Source organism: Pelodiscus sinensis, chromosome 16 (assembly GCF_052426305.1).
Source record: "Pelodiscus sinensis isolate ZL-2025 chromosome 16, ASM5242630v1, whole genome shotgun sequence".
NCBI classification, from domain to species: domain Eukaryota; kingdom Metazoa; phylum Chordata; order Testudines; family Trionychidae; genus Pelodiscus; species Pelodiscus sinensis.
In genome coordinates, this window is record NC_143067.1 from 4,644,160 (window position 1) to 4,671,304 (window position 27,145).

Genomic DNA, 27,145 nt, shown 5'->3' on the forward strand with positions numbered 1-27,145 from the left:
CCTGGTGGACTGGATCCAGTCTGTGGATTAGATCCGGCCTGTGGGCTGCTATTGGCCAAACCCTGCCCTTTATGGCTCCGATATGGGCATATCACAGGCTACTAAAGCAAAAAAAGAATGTAAGGTCCCGCAGAGCAGCTCTGCAAATCTTTGTACCCTCAAGGATCTGCATAGTTCTATGGAAATCGTTTCCTTCTAATGCGGTCACATGCATTCTTCTTTATTCTTTACATCGTGGTAGCATCCGCCCCCAAATCCAGGCCCAAGACCCAACAGGCTAAACACACAAGACAGCACGATTACAGCCCCCGCCGTGCTGTCTACGAGCTTTGGCGTCTCCAGCTCATTTTGAAAGTAAAGAAAAATCGATTGGAAAAACCCTGCAATGCTGAAATTTACATCCAGGGCCAAGAGCAATTTGGCATTCACAGGATCTGCTGTACCCCACAGCGGCTTATCACAGGTTCAACACCGCAAAAGAAAAGCGACGTCTCATTTTCTTCTGTTGTTGAAGCCAACATGAAATGTGCCCCACATGCTACAGACCTCAAAAAAACTGGGCTATTTCATTAAAGTCACTTTATTTTTAATCCACTGGCATCTAGGTACTTCCGCAGCCCTGATCACAGGATAATGGATTTTATCCTCATCCTTCGATGAGGTAGGAATGTGCTATCCTCCCCAATCTGCAGATGAAGAACGTAGGCAGAGGATAAATTAAGTGACTTGCTCATAGTCAGGCAGGGACATGGGGGCTCAACTAGGAAATGACCCCAGTTTTCCTGAGTCTTATTCCTGTATTGTAATCACAAGACCACCTTCATGTCACGCTCACCCACAGCCCAGTTCTGCGGCTGTATTTGGTATTTCTAGCCCCGCCCCTCCAAAAAGAAAAACCATAAAGTTTTGGTCTTTGCTCACCACAGATACCACAACGGAGCAAAAAGTCTCCAGCAACTATGGAGATGCAAGAATTAAGACCGTCCTTTTTTTTAAAAAAAAAAAATACAGGTTGAACCTCTATGGTCTGGGACTGACAACATCCACAGTCTGGCAGGACCACGGATGCTGCTGGACCAGAGAAACCGTAGCCCAGGGAGTCCAGCACTGTGCCACAGCCCCGGGCTTGTGGAATTCCAGACACCCCAGAGTTGCAGAACTCAAGCAACCCAGAGGCAGGGGAGTTTCGGTGGTCCCAGAGTGTCCACCCCCACTCCCCACAAGGTGCGGCGATCTGGAGGTGTGGACCCCAAGCAGCCGTGGGGCAGCCGATCCCCAGCAGCTCTGGGATAGGATAGAGGCAGTGGAGCCACGTGGGAGAGTCCATCAGCAGAGTAGCCAGAGCCGACCCGTCCCAAGCGAGGGACTTTTCTGGACCAGGGGAAGTCAGGTCTCAAGGGTGCTGGACCAGGGAAGTCCAACCTGTCCACACATTCCTCTTACGATTACAACCTCCACTTGCAAAAGTGGAAAGCACCCTCAGACTTCAAACTGGCTTTTTGGCAACGTCAGCCTTACTAGCAATCCTCAGCACGCACTCAAGTCCGAATTACTTTTGGTCACATTTGCCCTAGTTCTAATCGGTGTTCTTTGGGCCAGGTGAGTTCGACTTTCATGTGTTCCGTCTACCCATGTGCGCTAAATAACCCTGCCATTATTAATAGATGTACACTGCAGATAGCAAGCAACTCAGTTAAAAATTTAAGTAACTTGAATCAACAAGTCTCAGGGGGTAGCTGTGTTAAGTCTGCAGCTGCCAACACATTGCAGGAGTCCTGAATCAAGGAATTTCACATTTTTTTCTATGAGATCAGATTTGCACATCTAGATTCTGTTGAACAAGTAAGTGACTATCTGCAGAGCCTAAAATTCTCTCAACTACACTTTTAGGTTTTAACTTTAATGTGTGTGTGAAATTACGTTCGATCAAAATAAAAATGGTTCAATTGGAAAGCTGCTTGCAATCTGGATCCTAAAAACGTACCATGCCGCAGTTCTTTCCAGGGGGTAACCTGGCCTTTACTGGGATATATCGAGGTGTTTGAGCACCTCAGCAATATATATAGATGTCTTAAAGTCAAGGGTCAGAAATTGGAGATTTTTCTCCCCCCTTTTTAAGAGACACCCACAAATGCTGAGGTCGTGAAAGCTTGTAAGTTGTTGCCGAGTCAGTCTACAGCTGTAACCGACCTTTAGAAGTGTAGTTTTGGCAGCTGGGGGGAGGGGCGTGTCCCCCCCCCCCCCCCGACAGTCCCGCTGGTTTAGTGTGTACACATCAAAATAAGCTACCGCTGGATGAGGTAGCTGTGACAAAGGAATGCAGGATACAGCTGGGGATTTAATGATATTGAGACAGTTCTGGATTGATTTGGGTTCTCTCCATCCTATGGGAACAGGTTTCAGGGAGGAACGGCATTAAGCAAAGGCACCTGCAACACACAGACTGCACTGGTTAGACACCCTGGTCATTTATTTGCTTTGAAAACTGGCTTCAACAAGCAGAGGCAGTGGAGACAAGTCCTTTTTGTACCAGCAGACAGCAAGAGGAGGAACACACACTTGCAATTTCTCTCCGTCTGTGCGGGGACAAGGTGGAGAGAGGCTGCTCAGACCTGCCATGCACCTACACATCACACTGACATCTGCCCTGAGCGCTTTGCACAGACGGGCCTCACGCCAAGGGTGGACGTTGGCTGGCATAGAGGGTGCTGAGGAAACCAAAGCGAAGAAGAATACTTGCATGTTCCAGCGCCCCTCAATCTGCAGACACCGGGGACAGCACAAGACAGACCCCGCGCCAGCAGCAATGTAACACGGGCACCTGGCAGACAGCAGCGTGGCGACCTGCTCACGGAAGGCAGCCTCCCGTGTGCACCCTGCCACGGCCGAACGATGCCTCGGTACCCTGAGTCCTGGAGGGAGAGCAGTCCCTGTCCCAGCCCAAAAAGTGCAGTTTGACGCACACAGTCTGCGCAGGGTCCTGCCAACGGCGCTCCAGAAGTCTTCAGAGACTGCTAGGTTGAGACACCCCACCCCCCCTTCCTCTCCCCAGGGACACCCAAGGCTCTTAGCCACAGACCCCGCACAACACAAAGCGACCTTAATGACGCTGAAGGGCAGGACAGAAAACAGCTCTGAAGCAAGGAACAGCTAAATCATTAACTTTTCTCCAAGAGGAGGCATGGGTCCAGGTCTGAAGAGAGACTGGAGGTTCTGGCTAAAGGCAAGGCCATCAAAACAGGCATTTTGAAAGATAAGGGCCCTTTCGAACTTCTCTTAGGCAGGGGGAGACATTAGAGGTCCTGGTTCTTGGGGGGGGAGGGGGGGAGGAGGAGACACACTTACTTCACCTGGAAAGCCACAAGAAGGCTGCAGCTGGGTTCTTATTCCTTAAAGAGCCCACACTTGCCCCCTGCCCATTCGCCCAAGTCCAGCAGGTTTCAGTTTTCTATCTCTGAAACAAGCCCTAAAGGCACCCCCGGTTCCAGCACACAGCAGGAGAAAGCCTCTCCCTGCCAGACACACACACCCCCACCCCACCCTTACCCGGTGTTAGGGTCACAGGCATTAGAGCGCCGCACCTCTGGAAACGCAAAGCCTCCCTAGCCAGCCTGCAGCCACCCCGATGGGGCAGGGATGCTGCAATGCTCAGCAGATCTGCAGCTTCTGCACGCCAGTGCAGACAGCTGCCTGCCCTTCATTCCTTCAGACCAGCTGGGGGTGCCAGGCCTTGGCAACCGTGACTACTGCTGCTGAATCCCCTGCAAGCTCACCTACCAGTCATCTCACAGGGTCGCCCTTCAGCTCCCTGCTGGTCCATAAGCTCAGTTCTTGCTGCTCAATCAGGTCGGGCCAAAGGAGATTCCTGGTGAACGTGCTCGTCTCCCAGGGCGTGGGGGGACGTCAGCACCGGGGATCAGGATGGGCAGGGAACCACTGGCCCCGGAAGTAAAGTTTCCAGCGGGTGGGCATGAAAATGTGGAAGTCAAGACATGGCCTCAAAGCCTGGAGTCTGCAGAAAATCCCCATCCTACCACCAATGCAGTCTCGGTTCAAGCAGCCATTTGCCTGTTCTGTCGTAGGCTCAGTGTCTTTTAAAATGCAGCGCTCTGCCTGCCCCAAACCCTTGACAGAGGAAGGGGCAGGATAGACTGACCCAATAAGCAGAATGACAGGGCCGGTTAAGCAGCACAATTCATTCCTCTTCGCAGTACCATCCAGAGCAGCAGACAAGTCCTGCTTACTGCTACTATTTTGGACGGGGGGGGTCACTTGATTTTAATGATCACTCATGACCCAACAACCTGGACAAGCCCAGATCACGGGAGACACTTTTTCCTTCCCCTGCCAGTCACCACCTGGGGACAGAGTTTTCAAGCCATGGCAGTAGAAAACGCACCCCGTTTCACACACCAACACTAACAGTGTTCCTGTAAGGCTGATAATTGTGAGCATAAAGGGACCAGAACCGGCCACGTGCCCAACTGCAATCCAGCAAGGTGCCCAGTGAAATGCCTATGTCATCAGAAAACACGATTCTCGAACTAGATGTTGGGAGGACCACACACACCGGAACCAAAAACGAACCAGGGAAGAGGCCACTGCTGGGGCTAGTCACCCGCTGGTCAGCGATTGTGCTCATCTTGCAACAACTTCCCTTCCCTCCCACGGACCCATCTCTGCACTAGGAAAGAAAGCTAGAAGATTCTGCTAGGAACCCGCTGTACAGGCCATTGTCTGGGACACTTGATTGTTAAGTCCTACCTGCTGCGTGGCTGGCTGAGGTAGGGGACAGGAATTGCCCGACAATCTATGCCCCTCCAAAACAAGGGGGCTTTGCCGTGGCCCAAGACAGACATCGCTCGCATCTGCCTTGGCACAACTCCGCCAAAGCCCGGGCATCCACACAGCAGCAGCTCAACTTCCAGTCCTCGGCACCCCGGATCGGCAGCCTGCATGTCGTCTGAGAACGCCAAACTCGATTCACCTGTGACTAACAGGCAGACGTGTACGGAGCTGGCCAGAGAGAAGGGCCAAAGCTTGAACACACAGGCATCTCCTCTGCAGCAGGGGGGCGGGGAGGGGGCCAGCCAGACAGCCCTTGTTTATTTGCAAAGCTAAACAGGAACCTGCTTCGAGGACTCTCTGCAATCCTGAGGCATGGGAAGCCAGAGGCTGCCCGGCAGGAAACCCCCCTGGGACTCACCTTCCCCAGTTCCTCCCTTCAAGCACAACTGACAAGATTAGAAATTAGCCTGCCAATTAGGAGCAGCACCCCAAACCCCCAGAGGAGTCTAAATCAGGCCACACTTTCTTTTTCCACACCTGCCACAAGGGGAACAAGCAGAAACACAGATGGCTGCCGGGTTAATGACAAACAGGGGCTGCTCTCCGAGGAGCGGGCTTAACAGATTTCCAAACCTACGTTTCCGGGAGCGTCCGAGGGCCCCCTGCCACCTCCCCTCCCCAACATACACAAGGTAGATTAAACACCACAAGGCACAAAAACAGAGGCAACTGCAGGTTTTCACATCTGATACTGCAAGGGCCTCTCGCGCGGTTTGAACCAGACAGGCTCCCGGCATGTGGTGGGTTTAACTCCACGCGGGCCACCCTGTGACATTCCAGACAAATCTGCAATGGGGAGCAAGCCGACAACATCCTGACGCCTGCGAAGGGAGGAAGCATCAGGCAATTTCGATTCTGCGGCCTCGCATTTCCTTCCCCTTCCGATACTCCTACACTGGAGTGTCCAGCAAGGGTTCAAACCAGCAGCTCTGAACACCGACGCCCGTGCTGGCTTTCAGGAAAAACGAATTGCCGCGTTACAGGCATCCCGTTTTACTAACGGGCGCCTCCCCAAAGACACCAAGCAAACCAATACCATATTCTGGGTGTGGAATCAATGCTACATCGGTGTGCTTGCCCCTCTGCTATCCAATGAGCGTAAGGCAGCTCAAAGCCAGGGATTCGCTATCGATGACAAGAAATTGGTGCTGTAACTAGCAAGAGCTCAGGGAGGGCTCTAATCTCACTCGCAGGACTGGCACGTGCGTCTTGTAACCGCTCACGCTCCGAGCACACCGCCAGGGTGCCAGCCCCAGACGTGCAGAACCGGCTGGAGCTGAGGGGAGTGTCAAAAAACTAGACCTAGAAAGGCCTTCGCTGGGCAAACAGAGAGAACTGAATCCCGACTGTCGGCTGCAGGTTTTTGGTTTTGCTTCCCCTCCCTGAAGAGAAAGGGGATGTAACATGTGCCTACGGTACCAGGGCATTTCAAAAGAGGAGGAAATGGGAGCAGTACCCAGAAGACGCTAGAGAAGTCCCGAAGGACTCCCAACTTGCAAATCCGCATTACAAAAAGCGGGCGTATTCTCTGGCTCACGCCCCTGCTCCCCGCACAAACAAGCTGCTCATCCAGCTTGTTCAGAAGTCTCTATTCTCCGCTGGCACCAAATTCAGACAGCCTTGTTTCATGTCAGCAAGCAGGCAAGAGCTAGAGAAAGAGGAAAGAAAAAAAAAAAAGGCACAATGGACCTGAATCACCCAGTGTCTCCCCTCCGTCCAGAATCCACCTTGGCTCTCCAATGGACGCCACTTCTCTGAGGAAGAAATTGGGGGAGGGGAGCGGCTGAGGAAAAGCTCATGCAGCCTGATGCAAGAGGAACATACTGCCTCGTTATTACTGCAAGCCACGACTAACGGACAACCTGGCCAGCGTTGCCACAAACGACGCTACGGGAAGAGAGGCTAGTGCTGTACGCTACGCCAGCCCTGGCCGCACCAGGGCCTTTTCCTCACAGGAGAGAAAGTTTCACATCCCTTCTCTCACCTGGGTGTGCCCACTAGAGCGCGCAGGCACCTGCTGGTACCTGCCATGACATCAGCACAGCAACCCCTCACACCACCGCACGGCCATCAGGTCCCGGCCTCACACAAGAGCGCGACAGAGACCCACGTGCATCCCAACGGTCAGCGGGCACAAGGCGGCCGGAGCGTTTCATCCTTCGCCGTCACACACGTTGCGAGTGGAGTCAGTCAGGAGTCGGGATGTGAGCGCGCAGCCGTCGAGACAGGGGACCGTGCTTATCCATCACCCCAACAGTTACACCCGGCTCCCAGTCTGGCTCCCGCCCCAGGTGTTAACGGCCGAACATTTGCAGGGGTTACACAATTAGCCAGTCACACGCATTTTAACATCCCTCAGCACTACATTAACCCTCCTTGTCCGCAAATGCGGGGAAGGGGAAGACAGAGAACAGCCTCTCCTGGGCTGCTCTGCCTCCCTGGGGCGCGGATCTGGCAGTAAAATCCTACCGCAGGGTGGGAAGTGGTAACGGTGGGACCCGGACCATTATTTTTGGCAGAATGGATTGCATTTGCATGTCACCCTTGCTCCCTTTGGCTGAGAAGGCAGCCTCACAATGCAGGTACTGATAAGCTCTAGTTACAAAGCAACTCCCCCCCCTCCCCACACACACACAGCGCTCTACACACAGGCAGGAAGCGTCAGAGAATTTTGTTTCCAGGAGGCCACCTCAGCGTGCAGTACCACAGATAACACCAATGCAGCAGCAGGGCCCAGGCCTGCATCTTTGGAATAGGGCCCAAACCAACAGGGGGTGGGGGGCCTGGCACAGGGGGAAGCAGGAAACTCAAAACCCTGAAGGTTAGGAAATCGGTGGCTCAGGCTTTCGGAGTCCCTGCTCACATCCCTGGGACCCGCCCGCCCGGCAATCTCGGGCAGGGTCCATTGACAGGTACAGACAGGCGAGGCTCCGGCCAATTCGTTTAAGGGGGCAAGGTGGGGGAGGGGCACAAAGGACCCTCACCAAGTATTTTGACGTTTTCAGCCGACAAAATTGGACCCTTTGCCAAAATTCCAATTGCGGCCTCGTGCGAGAAGCAGCCGGATTACAGAGCCGCGGCTCTCCGCCGCCATTTTGGACTAGACACCAAGACCACAACGGTGTCCACACGAGAGTCAAAAACCACACTACCCCCAGTCCCCGCTGATCCCAAACCCCTCCGCTTGCCTCCCTGGGTCTGTCAGAACTTGCAGGGGACTGCTGGCTCCCTCGCTTATATCCTGGCCTCCCCAAAAGGAAGATTCACTCACACACACACACACACACACACACACACACACAGAGTCAGCCCTGTGTACGTACGTACACACACACACACACACACACACAGAGTCAGCCCTGTGTCCACGTCCACACACACACACACACACACACACACACACACACACAGAGTCAGCCCTGTGTCCACACACACACACACACACACACTCTCACACAGCCCTGTGTCCCAAGCCAACACGGCCATTCACGCTAGCAGAAGAGTCCATGCCAGCGGACGGGAACCATTACCCACGGCCTGGGGACAATGCAGGAGGAGAGAAACGGAACAAGTCCATTGGCCCCATTTTTACAACTAGAAAGAACTTTGTGGTTCCAGTCCTGCATTACACGGCCGCTGCCTCCTTCCGAGACTGCCTCCCTCCCGAGAGCCGCTACAGTGCTCAAACCAACATCACACATTCAAATGGGAGCGTGCACCTTGGCAGGGAAGGTCTCGTGTCTGAAACACAGGGGCTGTCTACACATGGAGTTATTCGGGAATAGCCTTCTGGAGCAACTCCATCTGCACTAGAGATGTGAAGGCCCAGTCGGCTGACACAAATACTTATTGGGTAGTTGACACGCTAGTCGCTTCCCCCCCTTGCTGCCTCTCTCAGAAAGAGGCAGCAAGAGAGGTTGGGGGAGGGGGTGCTTCAAAGCGGCAGTGCCCCATGGAGCCCAGGGTCAGCTAGATTCCCCCGCTGACTCCGGGCTCCATGCGGCGCTGACGCTTTGAAACGCCACGGGGAGTACAGGGCCAGCAGGGGACTGCCGAGTCCCCCTGTGGCCCCGTGCTCCCTGCAGCGCTTTCGCCTTTGCAGTGTAGCAACAGCCCTGGGGTCAGAGGCACCCTCATCGACTAACCGAACCATGCAAACTGCATTGACTATTCCATTCCCCAATTAATCTAAACTTAACATCCCTAACCTGCACCCTCTCTCATTCCAGATCCTGTTCGGCTTTAACCCACCGTGACCCCGGAACAAGAGTCTGCATACGGAATGGCTCGAGACCAACAACAGTGCGTTCTCAATTCGCCCTCCACCTTCACCTGAATTAACACTCACGCATGGACCATCGCTTACTGCCCCTGCTGGTCAACTTCTCCAAACTGCTCCCAGAGGAAATCTACCCTGGCGGGGTGGCTATTTCCCTAGGACCTCAGCTAGCTGCGATGCTGAGAAGCGGTTTAGGAAGTTTACCCCCCGTGCCATGTACCTCAAGTGTCGCAAGGGCGAGTTATAAAAGCCCGGATTCGGAAAACTGGCAAAGCAAAGACAGACTTCTCACCCCTCGGGGCTGGGCGGATTCCACTGGACCCATAAAATAAAGGTGCCTCCAAAGAGACAACCCCCCGACATTCCAGCACATGCCCCAGACAGAGGAAGGGTACGGTCACCGCTCTTCTCCCAGCCCTTGATCCGCTCTCGGACTGAGGAGAGACACTGGCTGGTCCCCAAGTTAAGGCCTCTCCCGCTCCTGGGCGGATACGACTTCGCAACCCGCACGAGCGGTAAAATCCTGCTGCCCCGCCGCAGAGATGGAGTGCTCCCTAGCCAGGCAGGAGCTGAAACGCTGCAGGGCAAGTACAAGGCAGCTTAGAGGAAAGAGCGAGAGGAAGGCAGCGTGGGATTATCATTTCCATGAAGCAGCTGGTGGCCCGGCTCTCTGCCTCGGCCCTTTAATCACCAGAAGCAAGACTGCTGGAAACACACAGCTATCCAGGGGGCCAGCAGGAGGCAGTTCCTATATGGCAGGCGGGAAGAAAGTTGCCAAAGGAGGAACAACACCGCACCCAAGGAGAGAGAGAGGACATGGCTTGTACTGCTGCATATTAAAAAGGCAACAACATTAAGATGGCTCCTATCGAGTTTGTCCATTTGTTCAAGCACGCCTCCTGGACGGTCCCAACTCTTACCGTTTAACTCAGGATCCAGCTTGCTCTCAACAACGTAAAGCAAGGTCGGGGTTGATTGTGCCAGGACAATGGGACGTGCTCAGCATGGAATGGCTTCTCAGAAAAACAGACAAAAAATAGAATCAACAGGCAGGTGAAAGACGGCAGCTGGGGGGGAATGCCCCCCCCTTTATCCGGGACTGCCCCTACCCCAAGCTTCCCACCCCCCAGGTGCCCTTTAGAGACAGCGTGGGGGGGAGGGTGAGGAAGAGGACAGGAGAACTGAAGCTCCCCGCTCCCCCTGAATATGTACAGGAGCATTGCAGGCTGTTCCCCTTTGTCAGGGAGCAAGGGGAAGTGCAGTTTGCCTAATTCCTCACTCTGGCTGGGGAGAGCAGCGGGCAGACGAACCTGGACCTGCCCTAGCTGGGGGACATGCACCCCTCCCCCCACAGCCATGGACCGGCACGTCTCCTCTGGCCCCAAGCTGCTGCGGTGACAGAGGACTGGAACTATCCTCTCTCCGAGAGGCAGTATGCATCCTGAAGCCCTCACCCCCAAGCAGAGATTTACATGCAGCATGGACATTTTCATTTGATTTTTCACAAAGAAATTTGAGTTAAGGATCTGAGCAAGGCTTGCCAAGGAGATAGCCAGCGACGTTGGGGGAATAAAAATGGAGCTCAGAAAAAGGAATCTTCCAAAGCATCCCAACTAAAGTGTGAGTATTTCCAGCATGCAAATAAAGCCTCAAGACTTGGTTCGTACCTATCACCTGTTACCCAGAAATTGGTGTACCGGGGTCATCTCATGGCCCAGGATGGTCTATGACGCTCACTCTGCATCCAGCACCAGACCATGTTTCCAAATATCCCTATTAGTAGAGAGAGGCACGTTGCCAGTGATCTGCCCAGGAGATGAAAATGGCAGGGAAAGAGATCACCTTCTCTAACGTAACGAGGGGGAAGAGCAGAGGGCGATGGAGATTTTGGCCAGGCGACGCAACCAAGTAACGTTCATCTGCAACCATCGCTTGTGCTTGTTTTTACTAACACCCCATGTGCTACAAAAGCACTGCACTCACATCACTGTTGCACCATGGTGTAGGCACCTTCTGTTGCGGTCACGAGTGTTTTTCCACAGCTGTAGCAAAACTCACCCACCACCACTCCTGAGTGGAGACCAATCTTCCACCAGCCTTGCAAGCATCTACACTCGGCCTTGGGTCCATTCAACCACGAGCGCAGGGGGTGGGAAGCAATGCAGCTAGGCTAACGTAAGCACCAAGTCGAGACAAGGCCTCATACTCCTCCCTCTTGGACGTGGTTTCTGGTTCAGCTTTAAGTCCAGCTCTGTAATTCCTCCACTTCATTTCTCCACTGTGTCCTTGTGTGGTTCCAGTTTTGTTCCTCTTAATTAGATCAAGACAGATTTCCGCGGAGACTTCAACGGCAGGGTTATCAGCCTATCATCTGTGGTGTCCCTCTGAAACCGCTTTCAAAGGACTTTTGTAAATTTAAACCCTGCCTTTTTGCATCATATTTCATTGATGCAGGCCATATCTGCATCAAGTTCATTCTTGCCGTCGGTGCGAACATCCACCAAGTATCGCACGGCCATACCTACACAATCTTCCCAAGCCGATGGCAAAGAGGGGAAGCTGGCACATCAATCCTCTTTTCACACCGCCAACCAGGAGGCCAAGGGTGACGTTTCTGAACTTTCACAACACGGCTGAAGAACTCTCATATTATTTCTCTCGAGGAGGTTTAGACCACCCGTGGGACCACCTCACCTTAGAAGCTTAGAATGACTGCAACTGAGAAAACTGACTGGTTTTCTTTCCATTGTCCGAGCAACTTTCTAGCACAGAAGTCAATTTGGACAACATTCCGCCATTTCCTTTTCAGATTTAAAACAAACAAACAAACAAACAAAAAAAACAGCTTTAAATAGGAACGTGTTTCTCCCCATATTGATGGTGACCATCAGTAGGTCCCGTCTCATGTTCAACCAGCCTTCTTTCATTTCCCTCCCCCTTTCTTCGCTTGCAGTAACTTGTACACAAATGGAGTTTCCCCGGATGTACGGCTGCAGACCAGTTCAAAGTGCTCCAGCCACCGTTTGTGTGCTGCTACGTCGATGAAGATCTATTATATTATTAGTTTTTACTTTTCAGTAGCTTTTACCACAGCAGACCCTGCTGTGACCTTTTTGCCACAGCGGACGAGCAGACACTGCTTCTGAAATAAGCTGATTATGAGCAACTGGAAGATCTGTATCGTGAGGCTGATACACCCCATGACACGTTGAGGTGGGAGAAACACGTATCACAGCCAGGGAACCAGTCTAAAAGGTGGCCTGTATCTCAGGACTATGCAGATCAGCATTCATGTTAGTTTGCTTACCGCATCCCTCTAACAACCCCCTCACTTTATACTGGAGATTGCCTATCTCCTAGAACTGGAATGGACCTTGAAAGGTCATTGAGACCAGTCCCCTGCCTTCACAGCAGGACCAAGTACCATCCCTGATGAATTTTTGCCCCAAATCCCTAAATGGCCTCCACAAGGATTGAACTCAGAACCCTGGGTTTAGCAGGCCAATGCTCAAACCGCTGAGCTATCCCTCCCCCTCCAATTCAGTATAGTATGGCCCAATGGCCAGAGTCAATAGTGCAATCCCCCTAAGGTCAAGAGAGTATGCCCCACTGATCAGTCAGAAGAATAATCCCCTTAAGGTCGAGGTAGTATGACCAAGTGACCGAGTCAACAGAGCAATCTTCTTAAGGTTTAGGTAGTATGGCCCAATGGCCAGAGTGAATGAACAGTAAGCTGGGTTTCCACCCCCTGCTGGGCAGGGAAGGGCTGGGTCCCGACCCAGGGCCCTGTCAGTAGCAGACTCCCTTGACACCAGCTCGCCAGGGATCACCTGTAACATGCCACATTTCAGTCGGTTCCTGAGCCATTCTTCTGTAATGCCCTCGGTCCATTCCTACCCGATCCTGAGGCATCTGTGGTGTCCACAATTCAGTGGTCTCTGCATTCCTTAGGACATCTGGTCCTGTTTGTCCGGCCCCAAAATCTTGAAGCGGCAGGGGTCTACCTGCTGGAGCTCATGGTGCCCCACCTCCTCCTCTGGCAGTCAGCACAGACTGAGTCCCTCAAGCCTTTTATACCCTGGTTCCAGGAGGAACCTGCCCAGCAGAGAAGGGGCGTGGCCTCTTCTGATCACAAAGATGGGTTAACTCCTGGTGTGCCAGTGTGGGGCCGATACACCCCATCACAACCTGGAATAAGGAACTGAAGATTTATCCACGATTCTTAGAAGCCGTGAGTGTAAAGTGTCTTGCTGGCAGAAAAGTCCGGCATTCCTGTTCTTCCACTTCCATAACGAATGTTCCATTTGTCCTTGAAGAATCTAAAACAGCTGATTTTACTGCACGTTGAGAGGAGCACAAATCCCTGACTACTTAACAACTGAATTTTACCTAAGCTATACATCAGATTTTGTAACTTGACTTCACTGAATCACTGGTTTGTTTCCGCTTTCTCACCTTTACACACAGTCAGATTAGTGTAAGAACTTATGTTTGGCAACCACTAATCAGCCCTTTTACAACACTGACCAGCAGGTTTCAGTTAGAATGAGAAACCCCAATGTCGGGGTGGGAAGCCTTTTTCGGGTTGGGGCTGCTGACCTTCCGAAAAATCAGTCAGGGTGTGTCTAGACTACGGAGTTTTTTTCCGAAAAAAGTGGCCTTTGGGGGAGGGGGGACGGAGGAGACTGGACTTTACCAGTGTCTAGACTGCTGTCGTGTTTTTGAAATTAAATTGAAAGAACACGGCATTTTTTTCAAAATCAGTAAACCTACTTTTACTAGGAAGAACGCCTTTTTCGAAAGAGCTGTTTCGAAAAAAGGCGTTCTTGAACGCAAAGAGGGTTTTTTCGAAATTTGCAGCTGTCTAGACGATCTTTCGAAAAAGGCTTGTAGTCGAGACATACCCGCAGGGCTACAAACAAGCGAGAAAGACAGACACTCCCCACATTACCCAAAGCCTGGGGGGGCTGGCTAAAAGAGTGTGTGCTCCAACCCTGGAGAGGGGGTGGGGAGGGCGCTGGGAGGAAGCCCTGAGGGCCAATCCAGGCAAGGTGGGGGCTGGATCTTAGGTCCCCCACCCCATGTGGTAAATTCAAACATTGTGAAGGGGGGGGGGAACCAAACACAAAAGACAGTGAACTAGTTTGTTTTGTATAGAATCACATTGTCATATGTCCTACCCATCTTCCCATAGCTCCTAATTCTAGCAAACTTGGCCCTCTTACAGCCTGTAGCCCCACCCATTTTGTCTCCAACACCCACCACCATTTACTAGCCATCGCCTATCCCCCAACAGCCCGCTCAATCCTCCTCTTCCAAGGCTTCGGTAATTCTGTAGCCGCTCTCGTTTCTTACCGTCACCGTAAGAACGGTGATGTTCTCAAAGCTCACTTTTTTCTTTAAGCATCGCTCCAACTTTTAATTAACAAAAAAATCAATCACAGCTTCATGCAGCTAGTATTAAGAACAGGGGTATGTTAATATAGGAACCTGAGAGGTTCTGAATTCAAAAGGAACTCTGCTGCTACTGGGAAGAGGTAGGCGGAGAAGACAAGAGACTCCCTTGGGTCTTCTCCCTCCCAAGTAGGTGAAGAGTGAGTCTCTAATGCACTGAAGACTGAAGTAACTAAGAGCTGCACACATCCTTGCTAAGGGAAAAAACAAACCTGTGCTCTCAATGTCCCCTTGGTCAAGTCATCTTGTCTTCCAAAGTCTTTCCCCAACTCCTCCAATGTTAAGTCTGATGCTTTAGCTAGGGATGTGAAGGACTAGTTGAGTGGTCCCCAATCTTTTGGGGCCACGCATGCACCCCCGGAGGGCAAGAATGGCTCGGGCCAGCCCTGGTCACTAGGCGAGCGCACATAAATGCCCCAGGAGGTGCCATGGTGCCCACGGACACCGTGTTGGGGACAACTAGACTAGATAAGCACATGCTTATCCGATAGTCAACAGAATAGTCAAATAGTTGCTTCCACCCCCTCCTTTTGCTGCCTCTATGTCACAGTGTTTCTCAACCTTTTTTAAATAAAGTACCCCTTTAAAAAAAAAAGTACCCCCCAGTACCTACAGTTTTCAAACAACATTTTTTTTCTACCATTGCAACATATTTGTTTAAACAACTTAATCAGAGCCAGGTGGGCAATGACTTCTTTGGGTGTAAAAAGTACAAAAATAATAAAGCGCTGTAAAACTTAACACAAAAATTGAGTTTTCTCCAAATTTCAGTTGTGTTGAGGTACCCCCCAGACTTCTCTCGAGTACCCCCAAGGGGACTTGTACCACTGGTTGAGAAACACTGAGAGGCAGCAGAGGGGGCGAGAGAAAACGAAGAGGGGGGTACTTCAAAGCAGAAGCAGCGCTTGAAGCCTGGGGCCAGACTGCCTTGGAAAGCCACGTGCAGCCCACGGCCAGCTGGGTGTCCCCAGACTGCAAAGTGGTGTTTCAAGAGCCTGGGATCAGCCGGGGACTCCCCAGCTAACCTCAAGCTCCGCACGGCACTACCACTTTGAAACTTTGTCTGGCTCCTCATGGCATTTCAAAGCAGCAGCGCAGCATGGAGCCCGGGATCAGCAGGGGAGACTCCAGCTGACCCTGGGCTCCACACAGCACTTTCGTCTTTGCAGTGCAGCAACAGCCCTGGGGGCAAAGGTGCCCTATTCGATTAGTCCATTACCTGATACCTTGGGGTTAAAGCTAAGGATGTTAGTTATCTGGCTGGCAAACCAAAGTTTCTGAAGGCAGCAGGAACATTCAAATTTCTGTGTGCACAGCCCCAAGACCATACACGCAGTCAACCTCCCACTCCTCCTACACAAGAGTCTTCAGAGCCAGGCAACACTCTGTTTGAGTAGCGGTTGAGCAACAGACCAACACATTCCCCCTTCATGACTTCCACCCTCCTGGGAGCAGGAAACTGACTGCAACCCACGTTTCCCCACAAGGAAGTCTCCCACCTCTAGTGCTAGAGGGCACCTCCGCTCCCCCACGGCCAGAGGGCAGGAAGCGAGGCATGCAAGCAGTCGCACATGGCTACGGAGAGCAAGCACACCAGCCGCTGCCCCACAGGGATGACTGTATCCGAGTGCAAACGAGGGGACCTGGATGCGCCTACCCGAAAGGGGGGAATGACACGCACACAGAGAGACCCTATGTTTCAAACCAATGGAATTCGTTTACAGCAACAGCTGACATTGCCAGCAGCATCAGATCATACTGCTCCCAGTAAGTTCCACTACACAGGGGAGCTCCCTGCATGAACATGCCTTTTCCGGTTCTAATTCACTGGATTCTATTAGATCGCCCAGTTCAGAGGCCCTGCAACAGTGGCTGATCCCCCTTGCTGCCCGTGCCGAACCCCATCAAGCAGAGATCAGAGAAGAGAGGACAGAAAGTCACCTGGTTTTTAAGGCCATGCCACCGCCTGCCATGTTCTTGCCGCACAGCCTTCCAATGCAAGCAAGCATCAGGGAAATTCCCACTGCAATGAGCTCCCGGCACAGAGCTGTATTAATCAGCTACTAATCTGGTAAAGGTGAGGTGCAGGTCTGAGACCAAGGTCACTTGTTCCCAGCTGCCCTCTCTCTCCCCTTGCATAACGTAATGCCGCTAACCCAACAAGCATCGCTTTAGCACTGCAGGAAGAGTTCTCACTGCAAGTGACAGACACAAATCAAACTACAAGCAAGTTCTGGCAGTTAACGACGAGAGAGGTGATCGTATAACCGCGTCAACGGTTAACCAAGGAGCCTGGGCTTTTAATGTTCACAATTACATTCCAGCTCCCGCCCGGCTCCTGGGGAGCCGACTGCCACCCCACACTCCTGCCCCCCCAGGAGCTGACTGCCACCCCACAATGTTTCCTCAGATTCATGATGGTAGCAGGGAGCAGTGACATAATTACCTGCTTTTTAAACATGCCTATTAACAGGGCTCGTCAAAGTATACAATCTATTCACCCGTGGCGAGTAGACTGTAACCTGGAAGAGCCAGGTTTGGCGATCTGTGCATGCGCAGATTGCTGGACAGTGTGGCTGGCGAGCGGGGCTCACTGCAGTTCGGCGAGCCCTGCCTATTAAGCACAGACCCCTTAACTGGAATCTATAAAAACTCTCAACTAGAGCCATATTGGAGCAATGCAGCCTTCCTGACCCCAAAGCAGACCTTCCTCTGCTTGCAATGGGTACTCGCACACACCTGGCCACACAAGGGATGTTAAATATTGGTGAACTAAATAGTCAATTAACCTCATGAATTCTTAGCGGTTACTCAACTATTCTACAGTCCCGGGGCGGGAGAAGACTAGTGCGCTGTCCCCACTCCTGAGGAGCCCCGTCATACTGCGCTGCTGCCTCTGATACAGCAGCAGCGCAGGGTGGCAGCAGTTCCTGTCCGAGTGGGAGGGGTCTTGAGCTCCCAAACCGAGCGCAAGCCGGAACTGAGCTGGGCTGCCTGCCTGGCTCCCAATACACTTTAAATGCAGAGCCGCAGCAGGACTAGGTCCCGGACGCAGCAGAAGCTGGACATATCCAAGCGGCCGGCCAGCCTGCTACAAAATGTACTGGCGTGGGAAGGGAAATGCGTGTAGCCTAGCGCATTAACCGATACACTTTTGCATTTTTGTCTTTTGACTAGGGACTTCTCCCTAGTCCACACTTCTCCGCCACAAGCCATCCCTTCCCAGGGCCGATTACATGCCCTCTGCAAATCAAGAGGAACCCCAGCTAGGATTGCAGGTAAGCGTGGCAAGGACAACTTGTCGTTCTAGGAGGAGCAATGCGTGGAGAAACATGCTGACACGGGACTGGGCCTGCCTTGGGCAGGGGGCTGGACTTTCTGACCTCCTGAGATCTCTGCCAGTGCTAGGATTCTATGAGGCCACAACCAAACCAGATTCCACGACCGTACCTACCAAGTCCCGCATAGGAAGCCATATTCCCTGCACGGCCTCAGCAGGGCCACCGATCGACCCAATGCCGTGAGGCGAATCCCAAGCACGGCTCTTGGCGGGGCTGGTTTTGAACCTGGCAGTCACTCCGACACACCCGGCCTTCTGTGAGTCAAGACTCCGTCCCCAAAGAGACCTGCTAACGGGCAATCAACAGCCAAGTTCCGCTGCCATTTGGTCTGACCTGAGACAAACATGCAAACTGCTTTTAAATAAACTCTGGCTGGCTCCCTTTAACTTGTTACAGCCCCTTCTGGGCCGCTCTCTCCCCTAGGCAGTGAAGAGCCTGTCAGCTGGCTACCAGATTTTAAAAGCCAGACAATTATTTCCATAATTTCCCCAGATACAAAGCTCTGCCTAGTCCTTCTGCAGACTTTTAACAAAGTCTTGGACGCAGAGAATACCCACTTGGCACCAAACCACTGACCTCAGGGGACGCAAGCAATGAATACAGAGCCACACAAGATGGAGCAGACGACCACAATTTTGTACCAGGCATCCACAGCTCTACCTTGGGCCGGCTAACTACAGGGAAGGTCTTGGGATACGGGAGCTTCAAGCTACCATCCTAGCAATGTGTCCCAGCACATCAGCTACAAAAGCTCTACAGGACCAGTCAGTCTGCCCAATGCGGTCACCCAACATGGCTTTATGGAGCATGTCCCATGCCCAAGAGATCTTCAGGTACAGAGCACACCAGGAATTTGATCTGCAGACAGCGAACCCAACACGTGTAAGCACAATCTGGGAAGACCAGTAAGGTCTCAGCAAGAAACCATAATAATGTGGGCCATGAAAGCCTGCAATATTAAAACAGGGGAAGGCAGTCAGCGTTCCCCATGGCCACAAAGGAAGTCTTTCCAGAGCACGGAACAGATTAGAACCCAAATATCCTGATTCACTGAAGTCTGAGGTTAAAAAAAAAAAAAAGCCACACCCCAGATTTGGGAGACCTTGTTGTCCCAAAGGTTAATGCATGGCCCTCAGCAAGATAACATTCATGCCTCAGTTTGCCCATCAGTAAAATGGGGCTAATACTTATTCCACAGGGATACTGTGAGGCTACAGTTCATGTTTAAAGCATACCAAGATCCCCCATCCTTGGATGTTGCTATGCAAATACTAGATTTCATTTTTCACTAAGGTTCAGCTCTTTCTAACATCACTGCTGATGTTAGCTGCACCTGGAAATAGGGTGTATCTGCCTTTCTAAAAAGCTTTAAAGTGCAAATGCCCGATGTGCCCTTCTAAAACGTTCTGGTGAGCTAGAGAAGAGCGAGGGAGACGGGGAATAATTAACAAAAAAAGGCAGCCCAGCATTTCAGCTATTTAGCACTAGTATGGCATTTCATGTGCCCCAACTACAATGTCGCATAACATCCAGGAATGCCAAAAGGATTAGGTGTAGGGATGTAAAATCCCATTTTAAAAGTTTAACCAGTTAAACGGGATCGGGGGGGGGGGGGGGAAGACGCGCAAAAGGGGGCTGTCGTTGCTCCGGCTAGGCCCAGCACGCCACAGGCAGGGGGCCACTTTGGCCAGGCCTAGTAACAGTCACTCTCACTGGGTAACCATTCCACCCTTTACAGCCCTAATTAGGTATCCTAATAGAGGAAGGAGCAGAGAATCCTGCAACCCAATGCACTGGTTGCCTATTTAGTGTTACATGTGCGTCTCAGCTCAACTCATTTTCAAGTGCTGATATGAGAAGAGACGACAGGCAGGATTTTTCAACAGGGCCCCATGGAAGTTCACGTCCAATGCAAATCTCCAACCTTAATCACTAGTTTCACAATGTGCATGTACCATAGAGGTGAAGCCAAAAAAACAGCTGGAAGGGTTTAAAGCCAGCGGTTCCCAACCTGTGGTCCGCAGATCCCTGGAGGTCCACGACAGTACCCTAGGGGGTCCACGGAAAGTTTAATATAAAATTAAAATAAATGTAGTGTATAAAAATACTTATGCATTTTAATTAATAAATATGCGTATACTGTGTACTTATAAATATACATTAAATATTTAGTTCCATGTCCATGTTACATGAATACATCACATGACTGAGTATTGGATTGTTTGAAAACAGCTATATTCTTTGGTGGGGTTCCCGTAAAATGTTACTAGATTGAAAAGGGATGTGTACGCCCAAAAAGGTTGGGAGCCACTGGTTTAAAGCAAAAGATTGCTAAGAACCATCTGCATTAAGTCCTTACTACTGGAAAGAGAGAGTTCGTGATTCCCAGAAGAAGGGGTGATGAATCAGCTCTCCCTGAATACACTGCATTCCCCAACCTTCCCTGAAACAAACAGCGCAGAACAGAGCAAAGGTCCAGAACAGACCTGAAGGGCACAGGGAGCGTGGGGGAGGAGAAAATGCCCCTTTCACCTTTCAGGGCAGGAGTCCCCTTTCGCAAACAGTTTCCCAAACTTGAGCTGTGAGATCTGGACTAATGGATATTTCAGAAGCGACGCGATCCGGGGTACGGCGCTCTCGCTGGGATGTTAGGACTCAGTCACAACCGAGCCACTAGGCTACACAGCTACACGCCACGACAGAAATCAAGTTGCACAACACTTTGGAGATCAGCACGGGCCCGATTACCAAGCACCGGCTACTCGGCACCAAGCCGTGACTAACTTTCATCTCGATCATTTTTCATGAGATGCACAAAAATGTGCCAACGGCAAAGCACTTTTCTTGCTTGCGTCTCCTCTCTCCAGTGGAGGCTAGTTTCAAGGGCTTATCCCCAAACCTTTGTGGGACGCTTCACCATGGACAGTCAGCGAGGGATGAAAGGGAGTGTAATTACAGTGTGTGTTTATACCAACTCTTCCCCCACCCTGCCTCTCACGGCAGCTAGCTAACCTCAGCTGTGCTTACCCATCCATTATTCTATACCCTTTCCACGCAGGAGTCCGTGAACATTATGCTTGCTCCAAGGAACGAAGCAGTGTCTTTTGGAAAGCTTTACTTAGCCTTAGCTAGAAAGTGAGTGTACACCAGACAGCGAGCTAGAAACCACTCTAGATAAGAAACTTTAAAAAAAAAAAAAAAACCTGTGGGCTACATCTACACTAAGAAACGCTCTACAGGTTTTCTAGCAACAGTACACTCGCACCAGTGCGAGTAATCGTGAAGGAGCTAGCACAGACCGAGCTCAGCCATTTTCGGCACTGCCATAAAAGTGGAGAGATTCCAAGTGATGCTGTAAACTATAAAGCAGTTCTTAAAAAGCAGTGAGTGCCTGGATAGTGTTTCTTTAAGCAAAGACAGCAGTCTTTCACAACTAGGTGCTAGAAATACGGGAACCCTGTCCGCACTAGGGATGCGAAAGGTTAACCAACAAGCATCACCCTTAAGGGGTAAGGCTTTCCCGTTAGCCAGTAGCCCCCACTGGCTATGTGGGAAGGGGGCTGCTCCAGCCCCACTGAGCCTGCCATGGACAGGGGCTCTCCAGCCTGGCCAACGCAGTCTCAGTCCGCAATAGGGGCACCACAAGCCAGGGCTGCTCTGGCCAGGCTGGAGAGCGGGCAGGGGGGCTGCTCCCTTTAATAAATTCAATTGAACTGGTGAACCAATTAAATGAGGTTTTACATGCCCAGTCCACCTCGCAGCTGCACAACGGAGGGAAGAGTTGCACAAAGTATTTTAGGACATTTAAAGGCTTCTCTTCATATTCCTCTTCTCCAAAAACATTCTCTGGAGAGTCAACACACCAAGCTTTTAATAGAGAAACTTGAAAGACAAAAAAGAAATTTCGTGCATGGCCACCTCTGGAAACACAAAAGCACAACTCTTTTCCTTCAGAAGATATTTATCCTGTCTTCTGTATACACTCTATTATTGTAGGGTTGTCAGAGAAACTACTGGATTTGTCTGGACTATAAAAGTGCACCTATAGTAAGTCCTGTACTAAGGGGCTATAAATTACCTGGATCGTGTTACAAACCCATACTAAGGAGAAAACGAAAAAGCCATTCCCAGTCATGGCAGAATCCCTGGAAGTTATGAGACCAGATACAAGTCTAACTTGCCTTCGCCAAACATCACCAGTGTGCCTATCTCCAGGATCCCAACTAAATATTTCTCCTGGCCTCTTTATATGGGAGTTTTTTTCCCTTAATGCCTATCTATTCCAACCTCTAGGTGACAAGGTTTTGAACATAGGACACTAATGGAAACTGAGAATTCACAACCTTTTCTGTGCATGCTCCAATCTCTGTACACTTTCCTCCTGATCCAATCCAATGGCTGATCTAGGCAAGGGTCTTCCACCTCTCCCCCAGAAGTCCAAAAGGTTTTTAATCACTCAGCCACAGACCTCACCCCTGCATGACATGTGCCGTAAAATGCTTGCTCAGCAGTAACAGGAGCCATTCACCTTTGGAGATCCTGCCTCCCTTTCAGTATCCTGCCACAGTCCCATTCACATACCTTTCAAAGCCACTATACAATAGGAGACAACCAACCAACTCTGTGTGGGAAATGCCCAGAACTGGAATTGTAGGGGTGTTGCAAGCCAGGATTCAAATACCATCAGCACAGAACTATGTCTAGAAGCTTGCACATCTGCCTACGACTTGGCATAATGAACGCCACAAGTCCTTCAATTTCGTAAGCACTAGTCTGAATACAGAGCCAAAGCACAGGTCTCTGCCTGAGGAATAGGTTTAGTCCACCTAACTCGGTTCTACTGTCTTACCGCATGTGAGTTCACAATTTGGATTCCCATTTAAGGCCCCAATCTGCCAAGGCAATTCATATGGAGGGCCCCTTGTACCTCTCCTGATGTCTACAGGGCTTGCCCACACAGACTAGCTTGCCGAGATCAAATCTAGATACTTCATCTTTCTAGAACTCAGGTGCTGCTCTGAAAGCAATTCTATAGCAAGTTCTTACCCACAAAAGTAACTTTAAATTGCCTCAAATATGCATCGTGCGACTTAGGCATGGCTGCTAAACTCCAGAAAATGCACCACTAGACAATTTTCACTATTTTACACCCTAAAGGAATACTCTGACTTGCTCTTACTCTGAGTAGAACAGAATTCAGGGTGCTCCAATGTTATTTCCTTTCCATGACTAATTTTTCCACAAGAATAAGTCTTGGACTTTCCCTTCCCCTCTTCAGAAAGACCTAGTAGTGCAGCAATTCAAGGTCTTAAACACAGATTGTATCTTTCTTAAAGTACATTGTTTTTCCTCTGGAAACTAGCAAACGTTTTCTCCCCCTGCTCAGATAACAAGATCAATACCAAAAACATGCTGTCCTTTAAAACTTGAAATATTCATGCTGAAGAGAGAAAAAAAGGCAGGTAAAAAGACATGTACTGAAGACCTTTGATATACATTCAACTCATTTTGACCAGAAGTATGTTGTTCTGTAGCTTCAGAGTTTAGGTTAAATACTGTAATTTTGCAAAGCTCTACAGGAGGATATGCACTGAAATTAATACATCAAGTGTTTTCTATTCTGATATCACGTTTGTACTGAACTTTAAAACACTACAAGTGCTATCACGGAAGATGGTCCAACAAGGAAGTATTATGAATCCTCAGGGCTGCATGAAGGTGCGATGAAATCAGCTTTACATCATGCAACAAGTAGTAAACTGAGGCAGCCAATTAGTCAGAATTTTGTTAACACAAGTCATTCTTATCCCATTCCATGGTTTCACAGACTACAGCAGCTTGCCTCCATTGAGATTTTTGGGTGAGTTCTCATATATGCTTTTCCCCTCCACTATGAAAAAAAAACCATTTTCCAAGCAGATACTGCAGAACTGACCATCTTCCAAAGATCAATAGCTATGATGATTCATCATGTTAGATGGTACCAACTTCTGCAAAATGCTGGCACAGGCAGGGATGAAAAAAAGATGCCATAGCTGGGAATGTAATTTAAAGTTTGCAAGGGAAGGCTGAAAAGCGTAAGAGCCTTCATAAAGGAGATGTCCAATTCAAATTCTCAGTATTTTCTCCTGGCATGGGCTCCCTTCATGCTAAAACAGTTTATTGCTCCTGACGGAGGTAATAGCTATTAAAACTTGCAAGAAAATGCAAAGTGTTCAGCATTTCCCATCTTGGCCTAAAAAGAATGGAGGGAGGAAGAATGTACAATTCAAAAGGCAGCTGTTACTAAACTAGCACTGAGCACACAGCCCTCCCCTCCCAGTAACTTTTGGGGGAAGAGGGGCTAAGGTTACACCAGAGAACCAGCATTGCAACATGCAGGATTACCAGAAAGTTACTCCCAATGTCCTTCGGGCCAAGGGTTTATTCCAAAAAAAAAAAAAAAAAAGGCGGGGAAGGGGGCTGTTGTTTGTTCCGCATATACACCTCCCATTCCCATCCTCCACGCAAATCCAATGCTGCGAAGAAAGGGTTACACGCCAGCTTATTTACAGCAACGGCACGGCCGTGAAATGAAGCGCTGAGGCCTACATGTCACGGTGCCAGCGAAGCACGGGAGACAGGAGTCAAGGGCCCAGCCGCAGTACGCTACAGAGGAATACGCACACGTGGGGAGGAGGGATTCCCTTTCCCACACGCGCAGGGCCGCGGTGAGAAGGGAGAACACGTGGGGGTGAAGGGGAATCTCCCCCACACGCTGCCGGCGTGCTCCGATCCATGGGGCACGGATCCGACACGCACACGAGAGGCAGGGAGTGGGGGATGGGCCAGGCCAAGCAGAGCCTCTCGTACCCCCCCCCCTTTCCCTCCCCAGCACAGCTAGTCTGTCACCCTTTGAGGCGCTGCAAATTCTTGCTGGGACCCAACCCGGCGGGAGAGGGGGCGATCAGCGCCGGGAAAAGGGAGAAGGCCCCGCGGTGAGCGAGGGGGGGGGGGGGGGGAGAAATCACATGTTCGCAGCAGAAGAAAACCACGTTGTCTTCACTGCAGTGGAATGCCGGGAAGGGGAGGCAGCCCCGAGCGCAGCCCGCCCCCCACACACGCGCGCAGCCCCGATCGAACGCTGGAGCCCTCCGCCGTGGAACGTTCACACCGCGGCCTGGAACGTTGACACCGCGGCCTGGAACGTTGCAACAGTGCAGTGGAACCTTCGGCGTGAAAACCCGCCGCTGCCTCCCCCCCCCCCTCCTTCCCCGCCCCAAAGCCGCATGGCCGAGCCGCTCCGCCTGGGCTGGGCTCCCCCTCCCCCCGCACACATGCTCTCTACGCCCTCATGGCTCCCGCAGGCGGCGAGCCTCCCCTTCCCCAGCGAGCCGGGGCCGCCCCAGAAATCCCCCATCCCCGTTCCCCCGATGACCCCCCCGGCCCCGCTAAACGTGCGCCCGGCTCGGAGGCAGGCGGAGCGCGGCGGCGGGCGAGCAGATCCCCTTCCACGCGCCCAGGCCACGTTTAGTTTCTCCCCCACGCCGGGCTACGGCCCGCGAGACCCCCCTATTCGGAGCACCCGGGCCAACTCTGGCACCCGAATCCAGGCGGGGGAAGGGCGTGGAGGCCTCTTCTTTTCCTGCTCCGTGCCGAACACACTCATTAAACATTTACAATATGGGAAATGCGGCCTGGCTCCACGGGGGGAGGGGAGGAAAGTGATCTCTTCCCACCAAGCCGTCCCCTCCCCCTTCCTTACACGCACCGACCAGCCCCCCCCCCCCCCGGCATTTCTATCATGCACCTGGGGGGGGAGGCCTTTCACGAAAAAGCAGCTCCGGCTGTGTCCTGGTCGGGCGTGTGAGACACCCCGAGGCCTGGCGAGGCTCCCTCCGGCCGCTGCCAGCCCCCCACGCCCTGCTGCGCCCGCGCACCCCACCCTCGCTTACTCCCCTTCTCTACAGAGCTGACGCGTGGGGGCCGATGGGGGCCAGGACCCCGACGCAGGGGTCGATCCAACAGCGCAAGAGCCAATGGGGTGGGGTTGGGGGGGGAAGAGAACAAAAAAACCCAGAGTCACTATACTGCATTTCAGCGATCCCACCCCACCGCGGGGAAGGGCGACCCCCCCAGCCTCACCCGCTTACCCACCTGGGGGGGACTGTCCGTTGACTGTGACCACGGCCCCCGGGGCGTTTTTAGTCCAAGGGTTCACCTTGGGCGGGGGGGCCTCGATGAATTCCTTGCGCCCGCCTCCTCCCTGCTCGCCGCCTTCCTCGCCGCTTCCCCCCGCCTCGCCCAGCAGCCGGTTCTCGCCCCCTCCTCGCTGCTGAAGCAGGTTCTCCTTCTCCTGGTTGTTGCTCTCCTCCTTCTGCTGCTTAATGCTGGGGGGCTTGGCCGCCGCGCTCCGCCGCGGCTGCTCCCCCGCCGCGCCGCCTCCCTTGCTGCAGCTGTCCGGGGCGCCCCCGCTGCCCTCCTCGGCGCTGGCCTTCTCCCCCTGGGGCATGAGGGGCTCGCCCTTCTCCCGGCCCCCTTCCTGGGGCTTCTTGATGAGCAACCCGTGCTCCTCGGCGGGCAGCAGGGGGTTGCCGGGCAGGAGAGCTTCCACCTGGGTCGCCATCTGCGCCCCCGGCCGGCCGCCGCGTCCCCCCCGCTCCTGCTCCAGGCGCTCCCCCCGCCGGGCGGGGCCCTGCTCAGCCGCACGCAGCCCGGAGCAAGTGGGGAGGGGTCCCTGCGCCGGCTCCCCCTCCCGCGGCACCCCTCCGGCTGCAGCAATATGGAGAAGCACGGAGACCACGCGACTGGCACGGGAGCGCGCACTCCCCTCCCTCCCTGTCGCCGCCGCGTGCGCGCGCCCAGCGCCCGCTCTGGCGCGTGTGTGTGTGTGTGTGTGTGTGTGAGTGCGCGCGCGCGCGCCGTAGAGGGGCTGGCCCGGGACGGCGGCGCGCGCGCGCCTGATGCAATGCGCGGCGCTCGGAGGAGCTCCTTAAAGGGGCAGCGCCGGCGGGAGGGGGCGGAGTCGGAAAGGGGGCGTGGCGCAGCCCTGCGCCTGGGAGCTGGCTCCCCGCGTGCCCGCCCCTTAGGCACCGCTGGGGGACGGGCAGCAGCGCGCGCAGCGCCGCGCAGGAGTTGCGCCCCTTCTGCGCCAGCGCGCAAGTGCCCGGCTTGGAGGCGGCTGCGCGCCGTGCCCGGCGGATCGTCAGGCTTTCCCACACCCTGGCAGACAGTTCAGCCCGCC

The 27,145-nt window shown here is 52.5% G+C and overlaps 1 protein-coding gene across 2 annotated transcripts in view; it reads right to left on the reverse strand.

Annotated features, from left to right (window-relative positions):
- The window catches only part of LARP1 (La ribonucleoprotein 1, translational regulator), a 72,168-nt gene extending 45,423 nt beyond the window's left edge, over positions 1 to 26,745 (reverse strand). The window contains exon 1 of one of the 2 annotated variants that reach the window (XM_075900603.2): positions 26,059 to 26,745. In XM_075900603.2, the coding sequence (XP_075756718.1) occupies positions 26,059 to 26,527 (469 nt within the window). In that variant the 5' untranslated portion in view covers positions 26,528 to 26,745. The remainder of the gene's footprint in view (positions 1 to 26,058) is intronic. The other variant, XM_075900602.2, reaches the window with a different exon arrangement.
- Between the last annotated feature and the right edge of the window lie 400 nt (positions 26,746 to 27,145).